Source organism: Thermobia domestica, chromosome 8 (assembly GCF_964235325.1).
Source record: "Thermobia domestica chromosome 8, izTheDome1.hap1.1, whole genome shotgun sequence".
NCBI lineage: Eukaryota > Metazoa > Arthropoda > Insecta > Zygentoma > Lepismatidae > Thermobia > Thermobia domestica.
Window position 1 is genome coordinate 85629607 of NC_137461.1, and position 25642 is coordinate 85655248.

General features: G+C 35.7%; 1 protein-coding gene across 1 annotated transcript in view; it reads right to left on the reverse strand.

Moving 5' to 3' along the window:
• Positions 1 to 366: 366 nt before the first annotated feature.
• LOC145691779 (uncharacterized) overlaps positions 367 to 25642 on the reverse strand; it is a 123982-nt gene continuing 98706 nt past the window's right edge. Inside the window, exon 2 of the mRNA XM_081767090.1 lies at positions 367 to 1698. Within this exon, the coding sequence (XP_081623216.1) occupies positions 814 to 1698 (885 nt within the window). The 3' untranslated portion in view covers positions 367 to 813. The remainder of the gene's footprint in view (positions 1699 to 25642) is intronic.

Here is a 25642-nt window from a genome sequence, read left to right on the forward strand (position 1 = left end):
TCCTTTCATAGTGTTAAGTACTATAAAATTATCTTTTACACAGTGTAAATAATAAAATATTGTTCTATTAAATCATTGGTGTAATTATTTTTTATATATGAGCTATATTTCTATAAAGTTTAACGTTTCCTTATTTACAATTTTGTTTTCGTTTATAAGTTATTATTAATTTTAAATTGCATACTGAAAATTATATTTCTTTGATAGTTATGTGTGTTAAAAATATAAAAATACTTTGTTTATTTCAAGTTTTGAAAGCTTCAATATACGTTTATAATTTACTGTAACATATTCGTTCATTCATTTACCAAAAATATCATTAGATATTATTGACAAATAATATATCAAAAAGTTGAACATTCGAATTTGGTATATTTGACATTTAAAGTTCTTTCAGAAATTGACAAATTTGACACAACTTTGAAATTTGATAATTGAGCTCTTACAATATACCAAATATTATTTATTTTCAAATTTATTTGCATCTCTGTGTGGTAATCAGTTCTCGCAAACATCATCACAAACGCCATGGAAATGATTGAAATTTCCCAAATCACTTTTATATAGTGTATGATAATATTTGCAGGAGCTGACTACGTTACAGAGAGATACAAATGCTATTAACATATTCTTCATGTTTCTTTGGATTGAAGATTTGGTAACTAATAATACTATGTTGTAAAGTGTTAGTGGGATACAGTTATTTTCCTACGATTGAATACCAAGTTACTTATATTGTTATGTTTGAAAGCTTTCTTTATGCTTAACGTACGTTGCTTAGTATGTATTACATTTTATTTTCCATTGCTTACATTAAAAATCTTCAAAGTAACTTTGAACTTGTTTCTTTACATTGTCTACAAGGTTATTGTAGAATTTCTGTACTTCTTCAATTGCTACATGAGGTGGCTTATCGTGTAAATTTTCTACAACCGTTTGTACCTTTATTTTCTGGTCAGCAGAACGAGTCTTAACGTTATTGACCAAAGATCTCATTCTTCTTGTATTTTTTGCAGTGTGTGTTTCTACCTTATTACGCACATTACTAACATACGCCACTGCTTTCTTGATATCAGATGCCTCACTGCTCTTTGCTGAAAAACGTTTGGCTTTATTTGCTAATTTCTTCTCTATATCATTCGTCTTCTGGGCCAAATTATCCATTTTATGCTTGTAATTATCTATTGCAATTTCCCAGTTTTTTACATATTTGTTTGTTTGGTCGATCAATGAATTATAGTGATCTTCAAATTTAGCCAACCAATTTTTCAGAATCTCGTTAATTTTTGCTGTTTTCAGAGCTTGTTTGTCCAAAATACTTTGAATCTGGGCTTCTATAACATCTTGTGTAATCTTAGAAGCACTTCTTGTACTGGATACAAATACATTTTGTTCAAATGCAAACTCTTTGGCAATGTTGCTGAGTATGTCCTTGGCATTTTCTTCCCATCTCCAGAAGTCAATGTAAAGATCTCGGTCTACTTTCGCAAGGGACTTCTTAATCTCGACTGCTGATCCTAAGTCACCTTGGATATTGATGGAACTTCCGTTCACTGTTGATACCATGGCAGCTGCTACTTGTACCGCTCCATCACCAGTGGCGGATATCACTGTTCTGGTTTTCCCTACCACTTCACCTAAGGCATTCCTTATCTCTTCTTCCTTTACAATATATTTGGGTGTAGTTGTATGGTGACGCTAAAATAAAAAGAAAATCAATCCTATTTATACTGGAATATGAAAAAGAAATTGTTGCTGTTCTAAAATTCTTCGACATAGTTGACATGAATATTAGTAGTATTCGGAATGCTGCTGATAAAATAATGATTCGATTAGAATTTATTCCGTTTTTGGAAATGAAATCACGTAAAATACTTGCAGTAATTATTATTAAAACTAGATCTTGCTTATAATGTCCGTTTGGTACAAGTTATGGCAGAATTGTACTACGCACGGTACTGTGTGCCAAGAAACATTAACTGGTATAAGAATTTGATATAAGGTTAGCTTCCAAAATACATCCTCTGATCCTGTATAAACATGATCCTGTTTCCTTGTTGCTACTGTCCAACGTCATTCATTTTTATTTAGCTCGTGGGTTTTCTCGGGGTTCTCCCGTTTCCTCCCACTTTCTTCATTCCACCATTTCATTCATTTCTCATAATCACCGTCTCCTTTAGCCTAACCGGCATAACCGTGGGACGTAAAAACTTAAAGATTTCATTTCATTTTCATTTTTATTTACTTAACATTGACACGTTTCTGATAACTAAGAAACAATAAAAGAATATTCTTGACTATAATGTGTTGCAGTGATCATTCTTTTACTAATTGCCACTAACGAAACATTATGGTAAAATAAAATAACTTAGAGTAGTTAATCTGATCTTTTCCAGTACTTATGATCTCCAATAGACAGTAATTTCTTCTAACATGTGTTCTGCAAATACAATTAGTTGTCAACTTATGGCAACCACCACTTATAACCAACTGCACTCACGACCAATTGTAAAGTGGCCATTATTATCAACAATCTATAATAATAGTAGCAATAATACCAGTAATAACATGATATTCGAGTTATCACAAATACATGAAACCTACTGTTACTATCATTCAACCCCGCCATGGCCGGTCCCAAGCCTTTGCTAAGAAAGGGGAGGGACTCCCTCGTGGTTGCAGTTTAACATGCCCTGCGGTGGCCTAGTGGCGTCTGTGGAGGAGATAGGAGCCGGGATGCACTTTACAGTCTCGTATGTTTGGTCTGGAGGAGTCGTCCCATTTATGGACTACTCTTCGTACACCTAATAACCTACCGGGTAGGTGAGGCTTCGGCATTAGAACTATGAAAGTAAGTGATATCTCGTCATATTCTTATCGAAGTAGGTATTGAAAACTGGTACCCTTACCGGGGGAGGTAAGGCTACGACTTTCCTCCGAATTGGGCAACTAGGTCGTGCCCTTGGATGCGAGAGATAAGACTACGTGGTACCCCAATACGTATGCAAGAGGGTTGGTGGTGTGTCCCGTGCGGCTCATCCACGCTCTATCGGAAGGATGCTGTAGGTACAGCCCTCGAATAGCGTGTCGTGAGTGCTCTTGGGTCCGGATGGGATACTTTTTTCCTAACACATACTCGTACCTCAATAGTAAGAGAGCTATGATAATCCTTCGTCCCAGTTGTTCATATAGAACTGGACAGGCTCTACCAGGGGAATTGCCGCTCCCAAATCTCCATTATCTTTAAAGGATGACACGCTACATCACCCATTGGGTCTGGTAATGTACGGTGTACCTCTACCTTAATTAGAGAAATTTCCATATTGCTTGAAAAACCTTACCGAGGAAGAGTGTGGTAGTCCCTCTTAATTGTGTCCTACATGTTTCATTGGGTTCGGAAGGTAGCTTTGCTAGAACGTGTACGTGGTACCTAAACACGTTAAAGATAGGGAGACCATATTGCTTGAGCGTGCCTACCAGGGGAGACACGGCTTCCAAATGAACATGTCTGCCATAAGCAGACGATCTACATCAGTCATTGGCTCTTGTAATTTACGGTGTACCTCTATCGTAATTAGAGAAAGTCCCGTATTGCTTGGGTGATCCTACCAGGAGGGAAATCTCAGATTCCGATCTGACGTGAGACTGAACGGAGAAAGGGGAAAAGTGCCAATCCCAAATATCTAGATAATAATTTCTGATCCAGTGAAAGGGAGGATGCTCTATGGGATAAGGGTTGGCATCAAACGCAAATAGTGACTTAATATGTACAATTGGATTTTGACGTGTGCGGGGAGTATCTTGACGAGTACGTGGTACCTCTGCACGGGAAGGCAGTAGCCTTTAAGCGTATAGAGGTAGGCAGGGCCGAAATTGAACAAACCCCCTCGGACATGCTTGGGCTCCCGTATTTGGTGGGACGCTGCTTGGCTCTTAACATACGGTGAGATTCGGTAGCTTGTGTGAGCTTATCCACGGCGAGCATGAGCGGGAGGTGAGCATGCCACAACGCTCGGACATTATGTCTGCAGAACATGGGAGAGTGACCGACTCGCTAAAACTCCCAAAAGTAGAAAAGTGTTGAAGTTTCTTTAGATACGGAAATAAAATGTTTTTTCTCCAGCATATTATCAAATTTCACTGAGTATATGGTCAAATTTCACTGCTTTTTGTCCCTTCATGCAACTTTATCTGATACTTGTATTCAGAAAAGAAAGATGTAAACTATTTACTTTCGTTTTCTTCTAATTTTATACTTACAGCTATCACAATAGACATATTATCTTCCCTGTTCACACTGTCACACAGTTTAACTTTTATATTGTGCCAAAAATTGGCACTTGCAATCGTATCCTCATGCCTTTCAGTTTGTCAACGGAGATGAATTTGAAATTTGCATTTATACTAAGTACGTATAACAAAGTCGTATGGGCTTAGAAACATTTATGACGTAATGTATAGATAACTTCATTACCGTTGCTAAGATGATTGATTTAATATATTTCTTGTTCATTACAGTTGTTAGATAATCATATTTGTGTGTGTGTGTTGGGGAAACGTCATTATCTAACTTTGAATTACAACACTTTAGGGACGTGTGTCCTATTCTCATTTTACTCGTCACTTCTACCACAATATCAACGACCTACTTCACATATTGTCCTGAAGCGTCTTACAAGCTCACTTCTGTTATTTCTGTTCTTATTGAGGTGTACGACACTTCAGGAGTATTTAACTTTCACCTTTAATGTACAGGCGCACAAGTTCGGTTCAAAGTTACGTGATTTTTTATAGTGAAAAACATCTGTGAGCTTTCTTGAAATACTCTTGGCTATCATGTATTCTTCCATTCTTTTATGACTAAAATCGGTATAGCTCGTTTCTATTTTCCGTAAATTTTATTATGAAATAAAGGAAATGTGACCTTGTCTTTAAATTTACACCTTTCATATCCATGGAGGGGCTCGACCAAATACTATGTTGACTCTAAGGTGTATCTTAAAATATGTTAGTCTTATCCCAGTAATGAACCTTAGTGTATAAAATATTACATAAATACTGTATTCATGAAGTATACAGAGGAGGATAAACGAAAGTAAGCTACCAACATATACGAGATCTAAATTATTCACATCTCATAAGTGTATAAATACCTGTTTAAAAAACTTTAAAAAAATATGCATTTTTATAAATAAATGTTTGAGGCTTGTGGTTTTTAATGGTGAATGGCAATGCTGTTCTCTCTTAAGAGTTGAGTGATTTGCTGGTGGGGGAGTGCCTCAGCTCTAGAAAAACAGCGCGTTCAGTACACGAGGGAATCAAGTACACTTTTGGTCATTCGGGACGTATTTAAGATCTCTATGAGAAAATCCATTCAGAGTTTAAAATGATTTAAGTCCAGATTATATGCAACTCTTATAATGTAAACAATACTATTAACTTTTTCGTAATTTAAGAATACCGTATAAACTTTAATGATTGGACATGATTCCCTTGTCCTCTGAACTGCCCAAATAGCACCAGAATAGAACCTTTGCGCTCTCTATGATTTTCATCCTTGCTTATACCCTAACTAAGAACACTACTTTTTCCTGTTGATGAGAAGAGGATGTATATGAATCAACACGTTTGCCTCATGACCTCGTAAGGTCTTGTCGAACAGACCCTTCAAAAATTTATGAATTAGAGTATTTCTTCTGATTATTTAACACTAATATATTATTGAATTACTTACAACGGAAAACACATCATCTGGAGAAGGTAACAAGAATTATCGCGTCATAATCAGTGGCATGTGAAATTACCAACCAGCTATACAAGTACCGTATTAAGAGTTGAAAGTTTTGTTAAACTCTTCTAGCATACACTTTTATTGAATTATTGATTGGCATGGACTTAGCATCTCCTTTCAGCACTGAAACTATATACATATCATGGATCAACATCTTTACGTGATAACCGAACTACATGATTTCCTTTGAGAACTACTGATCAAGCATATAATGGCATTCGTTTTAATATTTCCAGTGATTGAACACTGGTATCCATATTGACAAAGAAACCTCATATAGAGTACAGTTTGAATATCTTTAATCATAGTATTAAGGTGAGAAGTTACATTTTTCCCTCTAGCTTTAAGGGAAGCAAAATAGTTGGACCGAATATAGTATAAGTTAACCAAGAAACCACACAGTATAAAAATGTGCAGTTACTTATTATTAGGAATAAATAGGGATAGTTTGTGATAGAACTTATATTTGAGACGCAAAGAAAGTTTATCATAATAATCAAAGACGGTTATAAGGATAGTTGCATAATAAAGAAACTCCACGGTGCTCGCGGTTTGAAGCTGTAATCTATCGACGAAAGATTTGTCTTTAGCTGTAGTTATACCACTACTAAAGTTCGTTCTTTGTTGAATCATACGAAAAAATCAAGAATTGATCAACTAATGCTTCGTCAAAATTTTATACGCCTTTTGTCCTTTTGTCATACAATAGATTCTGAGACTGTATGGTAAACTGACATTGTTCTTGCATTTCATTTATTTAGTTCATAATGATCATTATTCCCTGATTTCTCAATCACATTTTGATTCAAAGAAATTCGATCAACAAAAAGATTCGTTATATTGTGATCATTTTTGCATTGTAATAATTTATTTTTTTGCTTTTAGAGCAAGCTTCATTACAGTGATTGTACGCAAGTGTTATTTCTATCAAAAATCAATTTGAATCTTTAATTATTTTCAATTTTGTGAACATTTGAAAATAACGTACCTTTATAATCATATGATCCCAGAAATTATTATTACAGAGAGTATTATTCGATTAAAATGAGTTTACTACTTTAGAAAATCAACACTACTTTCGTAATTTTAGTAATAGCTTGCAATGTTTGTAAAAACCAACCAGTTTTATTTTTGAAATATACAATTAAAATAATTCTGTCTTGTTTTGTGAACTATATTCAATTTTATTTCACCTGAGATCACCTCATCATTTTTTAAAAGAAAAGAAAGTCTATTAACACACTATAAAGATGTATGAATCAGTTCGTGTGACAAAACGGAAGCATATGATGAATTTATGATTCTCGAAACATCAAGACCTTTGCATTTGAATTGACAGTACTTTGATATTCCTATCAGAGGCCTTATAAAGACTTGAGATTACTCGACAAGTAAAAACCGATTAATATGAATAGGGAAGTACAACTTTTGTTTGTGTTCATACACAATGATCATTGTATTACCAAATAGTTTAGATTGCTTAGAGAATAGTGTGAAATCAAGAAAGCATAAAGCTTAAAAGGGTTTTGAATAACATCATTTATGATTATTTTTTATTGTTTCGCTTAGCTATAATAAGATTTGTTTGAATAGGATTACTTACAGAAGTTGTTTACTTCAAGAAATATTGTCAAGGACCATATGTATCGCTTAAGATAACTAATGTGAGCAATTCACAGGTAATTAAAGTTTATGGAGCATTGTTCAGTCATTATCTGCGTTATTGATTTACACTGTAAAAAAACGTCATCACATTGTGGATAAGGTTTCTTTGATGTAGATGACAAAAGAAATATTTCTGTACATGGTGAAACTTGCAGTATGCTATTTTTGTCATAAGCATAAACAATTTATAGGGTAGAAATGTTCATAGATTTTTATCCGTGTGGTATTATAAATATTATAAATGTACTTCTCAAACATTTTCCAAATGCAAAATAGAAGAGAAATTAACTGAATGTGCATTTTGGAGTTGTGCTCTAGTTTACTTGCAAATTTTTATGTATCCGCGAAGTGGTTGGATTGGGAAGGTTTTGTTTGAAGTTCGGATATATTTGCTGTTTTAGTTTCGTTTAAAGAAAGTCAAATTTAAGAACATAAACTTCTCGAAAAGCAGCATGGATATTATCCGTCTGTGGCAAATGATTTATGTGTGTAGATAGTTTATGTTGCAAGAATGTCTTGGTTTCATGTTGACTACTTACTCAATTGAGTATCATATAGGTTATATACGACATAAAATTTTGCCTATTTTTTTACTTTTTAATCAAAAATCGTATTTAATGTGAATCATAAGACCAGTTTATGGTGTTGTTTGAGCCCTTATGTAGTGTAAAGTTTGGAAAGATTAAAAAAAAATAATGGAGAGACAGAGATGAAAATCTGAAGCAGTGTAGAGTAACCATACTCGAGATCTTTCAAAACTTTGTTTCCTGTTTTTTTGTGAGAACCTTAAAGAATGTTAATATCCAAAACTACGAGTATTAATTAAGAAGTATGAAAAACGAGAAATTCTGGATGACCTTTCAACATTAACATTTTTGAAGAGTGAAAATAACAGTTTTTTATAAATAATGTGATAAGCATGGTACAATCGTAATTTTCATTTGAATTAAGTCCAAAAGCAAGACCTGAAACTTTATGAGTTCATTTATTTTCTACTGTTTTTGGAAATAATTATCACAAAGATAATCTCTATTTATTATTAAGAGAAAGTCGTATAAGAAGTAATTAAAACATAGAAAGAAAAATAATTTTTCCATTTTCAGGTATGATTTAGGAAGGCCAAATAGTTAAATTCTCAAATATGTAGACAGATTTAATGTCAACATTGAAATCTGCATCTATTACAATCTATTCTTAGTTGAAACGTATAATTAATCTTAAAAAAAAACATACTATCTTCTGAGTTTTCATATACAATAGTAAATTACAAAAAGTAACTGGGTATTCAATTCTACAGGAAAATGAACTATCACAATAAGTCGATTAACTTGTTTAGGAAACAGGAAGGAACGCTTATTTTAGAATACAAAATAGTTCGTAGACGAAAACTCACAAACTTCGATGGACATTTAAGTCTTGTCCAACATGAAAATGGCTGCAATGATGACTCCAATATGTAATGTTTATACTCCAGAAATGATAGATTAAGATACGTTGCAACACGTCGTATGTTGGACAACTCTAGAAGCAGTAGAGTACTATAGTATGAGATCGAAAAAGTAGTGATATCTTCTATTACTCTTTGGTGACTGATACGTAGTTACATTGCATTAAGTAGAACCTGTCCAATGACGAAATTGGAAGCTATTCTTATATAATAAATTAATATATTTTGTAAGACTAAAACACAAAAGTCCTCTTTAAAGTATTCCTGAGAACACCGTCATATGCAGTATTAAGAATTGTGAATGAATGAGGACAGTAGCAACCTTAAATGAAATGTAAATAAATCTGGTGTATATAATGCAAATCTACACAGAATGAGGCAATATACACCTCATTTAATAACTACTGGGAACTCTTGGTAATACTAACTTCATTCTGTCATTATGCTTACAAAATTTAAGTATGCAGTTATTGTTTACTTTATATATTAATAACTTTAGAGTTACATTATCGGAAAGTGATGAACTTAATTACATAATAAATTTAATAAATGTGTATTTATAAATAATAAGTTAAAATGATATATAGTAATTTGTGAATAGATATTATCACTATTGTAGTTAATCGATTTTCCTCTGTAAAGGATTCGACTTCACTCCATTATAAAATATTCGAGTCCTGTATGTTAGAGATGAATTGGTTTGTGTAACTGGGTATCTTTGTAATGTAGATACTCAGTTCTTGTTAATTTGACATCACTAATCTTAATTATTATTCAATGTATATTGCTATATTCTTTTGGCTAGCAAGAAAAGAAGTAGACACTGTATGGTTCTTCTACTGGCTTACAAACTCAGTCTATCTATGTTAGATAAATTAACTGCATTTGTAAAGAACAGTCAAGCAAGTTACTGATTGTGGATCCGATAATTGAGAGATAATATTGGTAATTTGTATTCGTGAATACAATTATTATTTCATTCCATCAAATGATCCGTCTGTGAATTCTAATTTCTCATCATTAATTTTTCTCTGAGAATGGTTTGACTAATTTAGACCAAAATTAGTACTCATGGCCTAATTCATGGCTTATTTAAGTGGTCTCCAAATGCCATAATTTGGTTGGGACCTAAAACAAATCTGCCAAATTTTTGGAATTATGTCCCTATAATATAATCGGGGGAGAAAAGTTCAATTTTAGATGTAATTGAAAAGAGGAAGAAAAACTAGCTCGAAGATCGGCTAAGAAGGAATTGTACCAAGAGGGACGTGCAAGAGGGTATGGTGGAAGGAGAAAGAGGGAGGGGCGAAGGAGGCTACAATTGATAAACGATATCAAAACAAAAAATTGTAGATTAAGACGCAGTGGTTAGCTGAAAACCGAAGAACATGGAAACTTCTCAGTAGAGGCAAGTGACCTGCCAATAGTGACACAATACATATAATAATGATAATGATAGAGTCCAGTTTTCAGTGTACATTCCTGGCAAAACAGAAATACAGGCTTAACGATACCTAAATAAATTGTTAAAGAAATTAGGAAGCAACAACAAGAGTCGTAATGAGTACAATATATTTCATATTTGCTTGAGCTCCTGTTCTTTAGCCAATAGAAGGTAAGATTAATAGAAAATATTAGAACTATATCAACTCATTGCCTTTTAAATAATAGTGAAGTACGGTACTTTTTAAATAATAGTTGTATTTAATTTATAATAAACAAAATACTTTTAACATACAGTTATTAAAATTAAATAATAATGCTTTTTAAAAAGTAGTTCACAGCAAACCAAAACAACATGATACGTAATCAAATGCAGTTGAGTTCGTTCCTCTAGTCGCTGCCTTAACTTAGAATTTTGGGAAATCGTTATTCTGGCAACACTGAAATTTCTATGGATGGCAACACTGAACATTCATCAGGTTCATATTTTCTGTTGTAGTATAACATTATCTATGATTGTGGTAACTTGCATTTCATTACCTCTTTTCATTTATGAAAAACAAGCAAAAGAAAAATGGTAAATTTTGTATTTATTTATTTATTTATTTTTAGTAAGGCAGGCTCTTAATGTTTGAGAAGTTCTATCATATGAAGCACAGTGATTGCATGAGAAAAAGTGACAATGCTAAATATTTCATGATATTAGCTCTTTTTTACTTTTGATCATCATAAATTTTATATAGTTTATTTCAGATCTGTAACACTTACCCAATCTTTTGTCAGAGCAGTTTTACCTAATCTATTTGAATACATTAAAAACCTCCATTATATTGACTATGTGTCTAACAACCATGTCTTTCTCTGCTTGACAATTGTTCGTAGACAGGCTTTTTGGGAGAAAATGTTTCCGAAAATTTAATGTATAAAGGATAAAGCGAAAATTGAATTCCTCTTACTAATAGGCAAGTAAGTCAATTTTGTATACTCATCTTGTCTAGTAATTATATTTCAACAGTTTAATTCGCACAAAAGTACATAGGTTGATGTGAACTTAGGTTGACAATTTCAATTCAAGAGAAGAGTTCCACCCAAGAATAGTTTGAATTTAATTCGTTTTAAAAATAATAAATATCAATCCCATATTATTGTATGTATTTTCGGTAACGATCTCAAGTTGAAAATTTTGATTCAAATACATGTAAAATATGTTCCTTACGAATGAAAAATTATCCAACATAACGTAATATTAATCAGTGAATAAATTGATATTAAACAATATATGTTTCTATCCAACAACAAGTGTCAAGTACTTTTTTAAATTTATACTTGTAAAACATTAAAATTTAAACAAATGAGCAATGTCTGCATGTAGTATCTTACCAGGGATGATATCGAAACTGCACCTTGAATTGGGAGACATTCTATATATTTCCTGATAGGACATCTCGAGCAAGTTCCAAAACAGGTGTTCGTTTCGTGCCCGGAAGTGACCCCGCCTTTGCAGGGGCTAAAATATATAGAACATTTTGACCTATTTTCTATAGTAGGTGTACATAAAGTACGTTGTTACCCCTTAAAGTTGAAACCTATGCTAAAACGCCAAAACACCTGTTTCATTATTGTAAAAGCATAATTTAACGAAGTGAAAATATTTGCCCCATGGTCTCCGCAGGGTCCCAGGTGGGGTCCAACTCAAAATTTGCAATTGAAAAGAGGGGTAAGTAGCATATCGTTTGAAAGCTAGTGTTAAAAGAAAAACGATAACAGAAGTCTCACAGCTCTAATCAAACTTTGTGCGAAATGACGGAAGGTTCAAAATTTGAAAACAGTCTGCAGCTAACAGTGCATGGCCACCACTAGAATTCCAAAACTGTGATACAGGTGTCAAAATTCTAAAACACGTGTTTCATTATGTGAAAAGTTCTATTTATCGAAATGATAATGTTTACCCCAGGGTCCCCGCAGGGTCCCAGGTGAAGTCCAACTCAAAATTTGCAATTGAAAAGAGGGGCAAGTAGCATATCGTTTGAAAGCTATCCCTCTAAACTTACCGACAGCCCGTCTGGTAGAAGCGATCTAGAAACCTCTACACCACGTGGCTGTTTTGCATTTACAAGTGTCGTTTTGATGTGAATAACCACATAGTTCGACATTTGTTTCAAAGCTTTAGGTGTAAGAGGTGGTCATGAACTTTAAGATTCAGCAAGTAGACGTAGTGTAAACACCCCACCATTTTGCACAGGATTGGCGTAGAGACGAAAGATTGGCTCCATAGGCTGTCTGTTTTGAGAAACGTTGAAAGAAAATACTACTTAACCCATTTGAAAATGTGTAGTTTGGCCGGTGCCCGCATATAGGGACTCCAGGACATACGTTTTCATTTCTATACATTGAACGTTTACAATGACGAATTTAGAAAGCCAGCAACCCTGACTTATAGCCTGTGATTAGCTTGAATGAAAAGTTGTTAGTCAATTTGCAATAACGTTGACTTACATCTAGAAAATTGATTCTTTAGATTTCAAAGAAGGTTCACAAGCTCATCAAGTTGATGGTTACAAACTCTGTTCTCCAGGACATTACAATGACCGTAGACGATTATGTTACGTTCGACGATAATACTCAATTCCAGCCCTTGGACACGACATCAAGTCAACAAGGAACTGCTTCGGGTACCGAAGGCGATCCTGATTACCACTACCTGGACCCAAATCCTTCTCAGGAAACCGCATTTTGGAGATCATGGAGTGAAACGAAATTGAGGGATACTGTAGCAGCTTATAACAACGCATCCAGTGGTCGCAAACTCAAGGATGCGAAACGTGTAGCAAGAGTTGACATCTGTACAAGTCAAATCATTCGGATGAAACTATTCCTGGACAAGGCATCCAAGCGGACCAAGCTAGCAGACTCCGAGAATCTGTCAGAGCATAGTGCAAAAATCAACGAGCTGCTCCGAATTTTTTCAGGATCACTGAAGAAGGCATTACCGTGGAAGCCTTGGAAAAATCGTGGAAGCTAGGGGTACTGGTTTCAAGGCATCCCAATTGTGGATCCGCCGACTATTGAGAGAAATGAAGTGGGGTTCCAGGAAAATCACAAAAATCATGACAATGGCAGCCAGAACAAAAGCACTGGAACGTTCAAACGAATTCGACAGCTACATTTAACAAATCAGGCGGGAGATTGAAGAGGATAACTACAACCTTGATCAAATTGTGAATCTTGATCAAAGTGGATTCAATTATGAATTACTAACACCACGAACTCTAACTCAACGTAGAGTGAAAAATGTCGAAACTCAAGTAAGATGCGAATCAAAAGTGACACATTCTTACACAGTCCAGGAAGCGATTTTGGCATCAGGAAAGCTCGTGGGCTCGACTGTCATTGTGCTCCGCGAACCATCCAGGAAATTTGGATCAAGGGTCCAATGTAAAATCCCTCAGATCCCTGGAGTCATAATCAGAGCCAACAAGTCAGGAATGATGACAAAGGCAATATTCAAGAAATACCTGCCACATCTTGTTCGAGACGTTGGAACTCCGTGTCTTTTGTTGAAGGACGACGCAGCCATCATGAGAGATCCGGATTTGTATCAAGAGTGTCCTGACTTACATCCAGGAACAATGACTCCAGGCTGTACTTCCTATGGACAGCCATTCGATGTGGGATATATTCTTTACAGAAAAATGATGGTGAAGCGTGCGCACAAGCATGTTCGGAATGAAGGACTTGGAGACAAGCTAGACATGACAAATCGGTATTCCAGTGCTCACTTGATTGGGGTAACACGAAATCAGTTGGAATCACCCAGATTCCAAGATATGACCAAGTACGCTTTCGGCAAATATGGATACATCGACCTTCCTGATGATTTTAGTTACCAGTCAGAGAGAGACTTTGTTTCAGTTTCCACACAAAGGACCCAGCTTTCTCGACATGTTCGATTCCGGACGACGAATACTGCATGGAGAAGAGTTTTATTCAGTGCAGTTGGTGTCTCCAACCACTGTGCTTTTATCACTTCTTCATGAACAATAGCATGGCCGCACCCCTCCACGAGACACTCAAGCCTCACTATCACGCCGTAGAGTAATCGTCATGCATATGGCCCTCACACCTGCATAACAAAGATACAGTCCTGGCAGCTACCACGTTGCTACGACCGTGGCGTGTGACTTACGTGGCTCTCACACATAGACCAGAACAAAAGCCAAGCTTCAGCAAACAACATTCGACGGACCCGTATCTTCTAAAATGCTTCTACCAGACGGGTCGTCGGAAAGTTGAAGAACGATAGCTTATAAACGATACACTTTTTGAAGCCTTTCCAAATGAAAACCGCGAGGTAGACTCCGCGTGGGACCCTACGAGGGCCCTGGGGCAAACATTTTCATTTAGATAAATTGCACGTTTTAAATACTGTAACATATGTTTTAGGATTTTGACACCTGTATCACCGTTTTGGAATTCCAGTGGTGGCCATGTACTGTTAGCTGCAGACTGTTTTCAAATTTTGAATCTTCCGCCATTTCACACAGAGTTTGCATTGAGCTGTGAAACTTCTGTTATCGTTTTTCTTTTAACACTAGCTTTCAAGCGATATGCTACGTGCCCCTCTTTTCAATTGCAAATTTTGAGTTGGACCCCACCTGGGACCCTGCGGGGACCCTGGGGTAAACATTATCATTTCGATAAATAGAACTTTTCACATAATGAAACACGTGTTTTAGAATTTTGACACCTGTATCACAGTTTTGGAATTCTAGTGGTGGCCATGCACTGTTAGCTGCAGACTGTTTTCAAATTTTGAATCTTCCGCCATTTCGCACAGAGTTTGATTAGAGCTGTGAGACTTCTGTTATCGTTTTTCTTTTAACACTAGCTTTCAAACGATATGCTACTTGACCCTCTTTTCAATTGCAAATTTTGAGTTGGACCCCACCTGGGACCCTGCGGAGACCCTGAGGCAAATATTTTCACTTCGTTAAATTAAGTTTTTATAATGATGAAACAGGTGTTTTGGCGTTTTTGCATAGGTTTCAACTTTAAGGGGTAGCAACGTACTTTATGTACACCTGCTATAGAAAATAGGTCAAAATGTTCTATATATTTTAGCCCCTGCAAAGGCGGGGTCACTTCCGGGCACGAAACGAACACCTGTTTTGGAACTTGCTCGAGAAGTTCTATCAGGAAATAAATAGAATGTCTCCCAATTCAAGGTGCAGTTTCGATATCATCCCTGGTTAGTCATAAGTTGAAGAAATTAAACAATAAGTAAAATCTGCTAGTTAAAGTTATATATATATATATATATATATATATATATATATATATATATATATATATATATATATATTACAGAATTGATAATTAAGTAAATAAATAAAAAAATCTGTTCCATCAAAATAAAAAAAACTATGAACTGCTTCAGATTGCCAGTGAATGACATAAACACATACAAATTAGAACATCATAAAATTAGTTCATAAAACATCGAACGTCGAAAAATAGCTGTGAAATATACTTCCAAGTATATCATTTTGTTTAACTCATGTGTTCTATCAATTGATATACAGGGTGTAACTTAATAAATATAAGAAATGTCGGGAAATGATTCCTGACATCGAGATACCCAAACAAGATCCTATGAACACGTAGTCACATTGACAGAGTTTGTGAGGACTGAAAGCGTGAGAACAGTAAGTTCGAAGTGGTAGATATCAAAAACCGATATGCTTAAAGATGGTGGTCTAGAAAGTCTAGAGATGGCGCTGATGTTGAATACATACAAGGGTGAATCAAAAAGTAAGGTGAATTGTTGATTTACAGAAAAGCGTACAGAGATACGTCGAGGAAGCTTTACTATGTTTGAAGTATGGTATTACACTATTATTCGAAGAAGGAACCGTAGTTGTCTAAACATTTATTCCAACGTGGCACCAAATCATCCATGCCCTGTTCAAAGAAATGTTGTTCCAGATTTCCTAACCAGGTACATGTAGCCTGTTGTGCCTCTGTCAGTGTCTGGAAACGCTGCCCACGGAGATGTTGCTTCAGGGGGCCGAACAAATGGTAATCTGATGGGGCTAAATCAGGGATATACGGAGGGTGATCGAGAATTTCCCACTTGAACCCGCGGAGGTGTGTACGTGTACGTTCGGCTGTATGTGGACGTGCGTTATCATGCAGTAACAACACGCCCTCTCGGAGTACCCCCCGCCGTTTCTGCCGTATGGCTGCTTTCAGCCTGTCCAGGGTTTGGCAGTAGGTGTCTGCATTAATGGTCGTACCCTTTTCCAGAAATTCAACATGAATAACACCGAGAAGGTCCCAAAAGACAGTAGCCATTGTTTTCTGGGCAGATGTTATTGTCTTGCATTTCTTGGCCTGTGGTGACGATGGATGTTTCCATGTCATGCTCTGACGTTTGGATTCAGGTGTCCATAGAGGTATCGGAGCTTCATCGCCCGTTATGATACGATGAAGGAATGAATTTCCTTCGTCGGCATAACGTGTGAGATGGCTCAGGGAAATGCCCATTCGCTGGTTTTTGTGTTCGTTACTCAGAAGCTTGGGTACCCAGCGCACACACACTTTTGTGAAGCTCAGTTGGTCATGGACGATACCGCTTACGGAACCATAAGAGATATTCAATTCATTGGCAATATCCTGCAACCGCACTCTTCTGTCTTCACGAATCATGGCATCGACGACAGCCACATTCGTGTCGGTGATGGACGTTGATGGTCTGCCACTTCTGCCATCATCTGTGACAGTACTCCTACCACTTGCAAATGCGTTACACCACATTTACACTTGTTTCAGCGACATAACACTATCTCTGTAGACCTGCACCAATTCTCGATGAATATCACATGGTTTTGTTCCCTTGGCCCAGAAAAAAAGAATGACACCGCGCACTTCCTCCTTGGTGTAATGCTCCAGTCGTTGCGCCATCTTTGAGTTGCTCTCAGCACCAGATGGGTGGACATAGAATGTTGTACAAGCCGTCACACTTCTATTACCAGATTACCTGTAACATGGAAAAGAATTAATTAGCTACACACAATACTATGGGTTCAGCAGGCAATTTCACCTTACTTTTGATTTATCCTTGTAGTTGCTCAGTTCACACACATAAATGGCGCTTCTCTTCAAGACATTACAGTACAGAAGTGCAGTCATTGTGCTGCGAGTGTTGAATAGGACAAATGGCATTGCTCGGCTACAACATGATGCGTTATTCAAACCGCGAACAGACTGACATGCTATTCATGTACGGTCGTGCAAATGGCAATGGGCGTGAAGCACTATCACTCTATCAAAACTGTTTTCTTAACAGTCGTCAACTATCATACAGAATGTTTGCAGGAATTTATCGACGCATATGTGAAACGGAAACCGTATTACCTGCCCATGTGGATGTTGGTCGAGCCTGTCGTGTACGAACACCTGATATGGACGAATTTATGTCAGAAGTTGTGGACAATGATCCATGTACAGGTACGTGGGAATTTAGCCGTCAAATGCATGTTAATCACATGATTCTGTGCGTCATTTGAAAATTCCTTGTACCCAAACCACGTGTAAAGAGTGCAAGAACTGACAGAAGTGGATTTCCAACTACATGAAACATTCTGGCAGTGGTTCATTCAGCAGGCAACTACTATCATGTTATTTCATGCATCAGTACTGTTCATTGACGAGGACACATTTCGAAGGATTGGTATAGTCAACGTGCATAGCACCCATACGTGCGCAGATGCACATTTCCATGGTACGGTTGCTACTGATCAATCAACACCAACTTGGACCCAATGCGTAGTATGGTGTTGTCCAACTGATCGGCCTCTACTTGCTACCCGCGCACTAAATGGAGCACAATATTTGACTTACTTGGAGAATACACTGCCCGAATTACTGGAAAATGTTATCCTAGCGATTTGCTGCAATATGTGGTACATATATGATGCGGCTCCCGCACATGATGGTTGAACAACAATTTACCAAGACATTGGATCGATTGTGGTCGTCTAGTAGATTGGTCTGGCAGGTCTGCGGGCCCAAAACCATTGAATTTTTATCTGTGGAACGCATTAAAAGTATGGTGTATACTACTCCCGTCAATAATGCCAATGACTTGGAATAGCGTATCCATAACGCATGTGCTATGACCCAGTTATCTTCAAACGGGTTCGGCAATCCATGATCCAGTCTTCTCATGCATGTATTGCTGTCCATGATAGACATTTCGAACACCTTTAGTGATGTGCCTGACCAACGTACGTTTTTCTCTCTGCACGCTTCGAACTTATTGTTCCATGCAATATTCTATATTCATAGAACCTTTTTTGCTTATCTCGGTGCAGGAATCACATCCCGACGTTTGTTACATTAATTAAGTCACAGTCTGTATGTTTCATCTTTGGATAATATTATATTGTTTAAGTTTTAATGATAATTTTAGGCTATATCTCATAACTATACCGTATACTGTCGTCCTCCTAATGTAATAATGAAATGTTTGATGAGGGTATACCTCAGTATCAGTTTCATTTTAATAGGTGGCATTGTTATCGTGCAGAATAAATTTTCAAATTTACAAAAAAACTATTTTCTCAACTTTTCTGGAAAACTACGCATGAGAATTTACAATCATATATAACAATATAAAAAATGTCAGAATATGATGTACGAGGGGTGATCAATAAAGAATGATCGTAAATGAATAAAATATAATTACCTGTACTAATCCTCCAAATGTTGATGGTCTTTTCTCAAAATCCCCATTACACGCAATGCACTTGTCCCAACATTTTTGCCAGTCATCAAACACATGCTGTAAGCCATTTTCGGACAGATCCTTCAAAATCGCCTCCGCAGCTTCCACCACTAGCCCCGAAGATGTGAAACGTCGTCTGCAAAGGCGTTTCTTCAAAATTGGAGAAAGAAAGCAATCACAAGGTGGTTAATCAGGGCTATATGGAGGCTAAAGTACACACGGAACGTTGATCTTTGCAAGATGGTCAACAGAATTTCCGTACTGTTTTTCGCGTGTCACTTCCATGTTGCCTTATGTGAAACTGAAACTACGTGTGCTTGAACGGCTGCCAAGGTCACATTCGTGACGTCATGGCGTTCAAACTTGCTCGATCTATTCGTCACTTCTCCCACTACACAGACGTGTTTAATTTTCTGTGCCTTGCTGTTGTATTCACCTCATAAACACTGATGATCACTCTTTATTGATCAACCTACGTATATACCAATCGATAGATCCCATTAAATAAACAAAATGATTTAAATACATGTTAATGAGTAATTATTGTGAACAGAATAGAAAAAGAATTTTTTTATATAAACCTAAGCATAAATGTTGGACGATAATCTTCTATAAGAAAAAGAACTGATAGTGAAGTATATCTTCATCAAACTGTTTATTATTACTATGCCACTAGCAAGATGGCAGTACATAATGTGGTTAATAACAAATACGCCAAAATTAAGATTAGGCCTTTAACTTTTGTTTAATTATTTTATCGTTCAAAGATTAGATATATTAATCAATAGATCACATTGAACTGAAGAGAATGACATGCCCCAGGGCCGTTCGTTATCATTAATAGTTTGTGTTCTGCTGAAACACTTTAATTGCAAAGGTAGATCAAAAAGTAATGCATCCTGTACCATACATTGTACGCCCTACCAACACTGCTACCTACTTGGGCGTCGTCTTCGATTCCAAACTAACTTGGAATGCTCATTTGCAAAAATTAAGAGCTAAGGCTACTATTCGCTTAAATCTTTTACGTCGTCTCACAGGCACCACTTGGGGCCTCAAAGCAGATGTTTTACTCCACACTTATAAGATGTTTCTCCGACCTATACTCACTTTTGGACATACTGCCTGGTGCAATGCTTCTGCTCCCATCTACGAAAAACTTTGCATATTGGAGCGTCATGCTATTCAACTAGCTCTCCGTCGTAAACTTCCATATCCCACGTGACTCACATATGAGTACATCAAGAGCTCACAGAACATCTTGCACAACTCCGTATTCGGTACGTCACTTCTCGCATTGAAACGAGCCATCCAAGATTCCTGGACACACTTCAGTCTGATGCTGTCACTGATGCCGCATACCGCTACAAGCATTCTCCTTTAAATGTACTCATTTCCCTATATGTCCAACATGCAAACCTTCCAGAGGACGAACGTGACATCTATGCCATTTATACCATTCATGATCATATTCCTCATGTTTTTCCATCTTAGCACAGACATCCTCACAACTAACAAGGGCTTCCCCTTGTGATCATTAGTCCCGAGTCGCCCCGGGACAGAAGATTTAACCTGCATCTGTCTAACTAATTTCTGTTTGTTTGTGATGTGCTGGCACTTCATCTCATCTTTCATTTACATTATCTTACATTTTCAATCAGTTAAAATACTATCTCACTTTAGATATATATATATTCTTGCACATTTGCACCTATGTATTCTTCACTTTATTTTCGCTATTTACATGATAACTCTTTATCATTTTCTTGCCTTATTTAAGTTATGTATTTTGTTATATATTTACATTTGGCACCTTGATTGCACTGTTTCGTTTTGTGTACCACGTAATAAAGATGAAAAATAAAATAAATATAGAACAATAAAATGATGATATAACTCCCTTCCAAAACTGATGCACAAATACCACTGTTAATAATCAAACTTCTCTTAGACCATCGCATTCTTTTCAGTAATATATATTTCTGTAGAAAATCACTTGCCAAAGAGAGGGCGTAACCCTCTGAGAGGCTGGAGAAGTATATAATTTTCCAGAAACACACGATTTGTGTAATTAATTCGTAAATTTTCTTTTCTCCTTTCCGTAAAAAAAAACTGTACCATAACAAATGCATTAATGAACATATAACACAAGACGTTCATTAAGATCATTATAGCTTGAATTGTCCTCTACAGAAAATTAGCGTTCAACATCATCTCCATGATTTTCAACATGTTTTGGTCGTCGTTGAACCCAGGCATGAAAACCATTTTGGAAAAATTCAGGGTTTTGCTTCTTGACTCATGATTTTAAAAGTTGTTTTAACTTTATCCAAGTCGTAGGTATCCCAAGTCAGCAATTATTCCTTGTGTAGAGGCAAACGAGATCTTCAATGCATCAGCAAGATTCTGGACTGTAATGTGCCTGTCTTGTCGATTCAATTCATCAGAACGTTCTAAATTTACATGTGTGACTGATGTCGGCCGGCCGCTTCTCGGTTTATCTGCAATTTCGGTTTTTTCGTTCCTAAACTTTTTCACCGAACGTCGCATATTGCTGATCGCTATTACAGCGTCCCCATAAACAGTTTTCAAGCGATTATTGATTTCCTTAGGTGAACAACTTGTTTTGCCAGAAATTCGATGATGACTCTTTCTTTCAGCTTCATATCCATGGTTCTAATAAGTCATTTAAAAAAAATCAAAAAGACTATATTAGTTCCTTAAAATCCCTTTTCCTTAAAATTCATTCACTCAAGAGAAGTGAAGGAAAAGTAACCTGAGAAAATAGACCCTGTGTTCATCGTCGTTCTGCTATGGGAGATGTGAAACATGATCACAACACATCTTGTCGATTGAATTTTGAAGTACAGAAAAGCGTACTGCTAATTATCTACCAGAATGACTGAAGTACGTGATACTTCCTATACCTAAAATACAAATTAATTTCTCTTATACTTTATGGCAAACCTTGTTTCTGCTTGGCTCCATCTGATGTTCTAAAATCTTATGGTATTTGTCCGATATTCGTCTGGAGCAAAAGAGTACAGGTTATTTATTCTTACATGGTGCATTAAATGATATTTAGAATATTTATATGTTTTAGTTCTCATCTTACAAGATTAAATAATATTAAATGAAAATGAAGTGAATGTTCTCCGAAATATTTAATGTCACAGTGATTTTAAATTACATCTTCTTAGAACCTTCGATTTTCTAATGTTGCGTGTTACTTGCCAACACTTTCACTTTTCCCAGTGGGTTGGGAACAAATAATTTTATCCAAGTATATTTCGTAGGAATTGAAAGTTACTATAGAGTACTGAGTATTAAGCCATCGAGAATTAATTATATGGAAAATATAATTATTCTCGTCATATAATAATTCTGTTTAATTGTACGACTGAACGTTAGAATTGTATTACATTTCTTTTAGAAGTCTCGTAATTTATCTTAGTGTTTCCTTGTATACATGATTAGAAATTATTACGTTAAGAAAATGGAATCTAACATTTTTTATTTTTCTTATTTTATTTGCAATGCGTGCTGATGCATGCTAATATACGTAAAATATATGTAATATTTCAAGTATGCTGAAAGTGAATAATAATATTATTTGAAGATTTCACCGAAACGGATATACAAAGTTAATAAGAGCGTGTCAATAATGAGAATTAAAACAAGGACAAGTTTCCATGACTACCAGTGGAAAGTGATATTCCAAATTTAAGGTAATCCTATCAAATATATTCTTTATCTTTAACTGGAAAGCAGTCCTTAAAGAGTTTAGTTACTGATCCTTATGGCCTTTGGGTCTCCACTTCATAATTTACCGTTAGACTTGGCAACGTATGTAATGATCTACTTTAGTTTAAAAATATTTATAGCACAAATCTATTATTGATTTATTTGTGTATTTATGAAGAAACGTTTATATTGTGGAAGAATCCACAGAATGTATCAGCACCTTTGCAGTATTGATAAATGAGGACAATTTATATTCCTATTTATCTTACAACTTATGTCGATTAACAATGAATAACATGTGACATATTTTTACTACTGTTCATCGAGGGCTAACAGACTTTATTTGCGAAACTTATGACGATCAAATGCAATTAGAATTTTCAAAATCTAAGAGAGTATCGAAATTATGCAGATGCAAGATTAAGAAAGGGAGTTTACATTTTTAAATTACAATATAATATCGTTGAAAACATTGAAGTTTTTAAATACTCCTAACTTTATTTACGTGTTACTTAAAATAATTTACAAATTAATGAAATGTCGTTGTAGAAAAAAGGTAAAGGAAACAAAAATCAATTAAACCGGACATTCTTTTAGAATCAAAATTAAAAACTAACCTTGGTAGAGAATATTACTTCTTTGGTCAGTAGTTCATGAAAGGTAGTCCAAGCATCCTACTAGCAGTGTTCACAGAAACTTTGAAATTGAATCCTTTCTCGTACCACCAATAGGTTGTAATCTAGTTTTCACTCGTAGTAGGTAGACATAAACTCTAGCGAAAACGTGATTCTTACAGTTTAATAGCATTATTCCTTCATTGTCAACTTCGAATCTAAGTTCGTGTTTGAACATGTTAGTGAGTATGCTTTATCTGATATATACGTACTTCATAAGTAAGTATAGTACTATTCATTTTTAATCAAATGCAGTCTATGTTCATTGTAAAGACATTCGTGACATTGTAATTAGAAAATAGTATGTAATGTTTCTTGACCTTTTTAAATTCACTATTTGCATTACTATTATGTAACTAATAAATACGTTCCGAAAACTAAGAATAATGTAAGAAAATATAATAACAACAAAAATTATGATCGCAACCTGTAACAAGTCTTCTGTTCTACTGGCAAGAAGTTAGTGTCCTACTAACAGAATTATACCATTGTCTGGTGTCTTCCCGTTTCGCCTACGCTCACTCGACGAGGTATATTTTTAGTGTTTGAGGGAATTTTATAGTGTTTGAGATGGGAACGCAATATAAAGATAATGAAAATATTAATATATCGACTAAATGCAGTCATGTCATTTTCAATCAAGTTAAATACATGGAAATTAATCAGTCTAGGGAATAGTAAATTAAACTAATTACTTGAATTTTACAGAAAATAAAATTCCAGATTTTATACTGCATAGTAATCATTTTATTGTCTAAAGTTCTCATACTAATTAATAAATGCTATAGCAAGTTTGGTTTCTCTATAGTATTTCTAAGTGCCTATACTTCAATTTCCCAACTTCGTTTTTTAAATTTATTTTTTTAAGGTTACGAGTAAGGTAAATTGAGTGTGTTAGGCCGCATAATATTGTTCAAATCCCGTCGTTGTCTACTATCATCATATTCACTTTAAACGTCACGCCTTGACTGAAGACTTATCCCGTCCCATTAACCCTATACAACTAATTCCTTCATTATGAGAAATTTTGTATAAAAATTAATAATTTACCTAAAATAAGTTTAAAGAAATTCTGATTTGGAAAATAATTAGCTCCCATTCGTGGTTTTCCGCCCTTTACTCCAGAGCCGCGTTAAATACTACCAAAACAAAGCAGCTTCTATATCTCTTCATTCAGGGAAACTGATACTCACTTTATTCAAACAGGAAAAACAAGGGTGAGAATTGACTCCGTTCACTTCACCCCTGATACCTTTGGTTCGATACTCGTCCACTACTCTGGACTTGAATCTAGCATTCATAATTGAATTTAATAGCCAGTGTTCATGCTATCTTGAGCCTTATCTCCGAGCCTCAATTTTACTCTACTTGCAATACTACAAGTATTTTTGCATTCAGGTAGAAAAACTACGAAGTTACTTCCAACCACCACTAATCCTGAAAAATTGCATTAAGTAATTTCCTAGCAGGGCAGTTGGAGGGCATAATGCTTCATCTCTCAGAATCATGGAAGTATCGACCAATCTTGTAATGATCAAGAAACTGATCTTGAATAGCTAGTCACTCGCCTCCCATTCGCCTCCCATAAAAGAATAATAGAACGTATATCGGTTTTGAAATTGTGACCTTTGGAAGTGGCACGACATGTACTTGGCTAGAAACACAGTCAACCACGTCAGAGCTGTGGCTGACGTTGAAAAATAAACTTATTCATACATCTTAGTAAAAAGAAAATCCCTCAGACACTAAATATCCCTTATCGAGTGAGTGTAGGCAAAACGGGAATACCAGTTTGACCTACATTTAAGATGAGATTGAAATAATGATAAACATACTGCTGGAAGGTCCATAGGCGAAACGGAAAAAGGCCAAACGGGAACGAACCCCTTTGTCCTACCAGAAGGACAAATACTTGGACATTTAATCAATGAAACTTGAATAAAAAAAATTGATTTAGTTTAAGATATAGATAGAGAATAATATATTTACTACCCTATCAATTACATTGCAAGATCGATTTAAAATTTGCAACAGCATCCCACAGTTTTACCCCTGCATACGGTAGGACTATTGAGCGTCTCTAGTTAGAG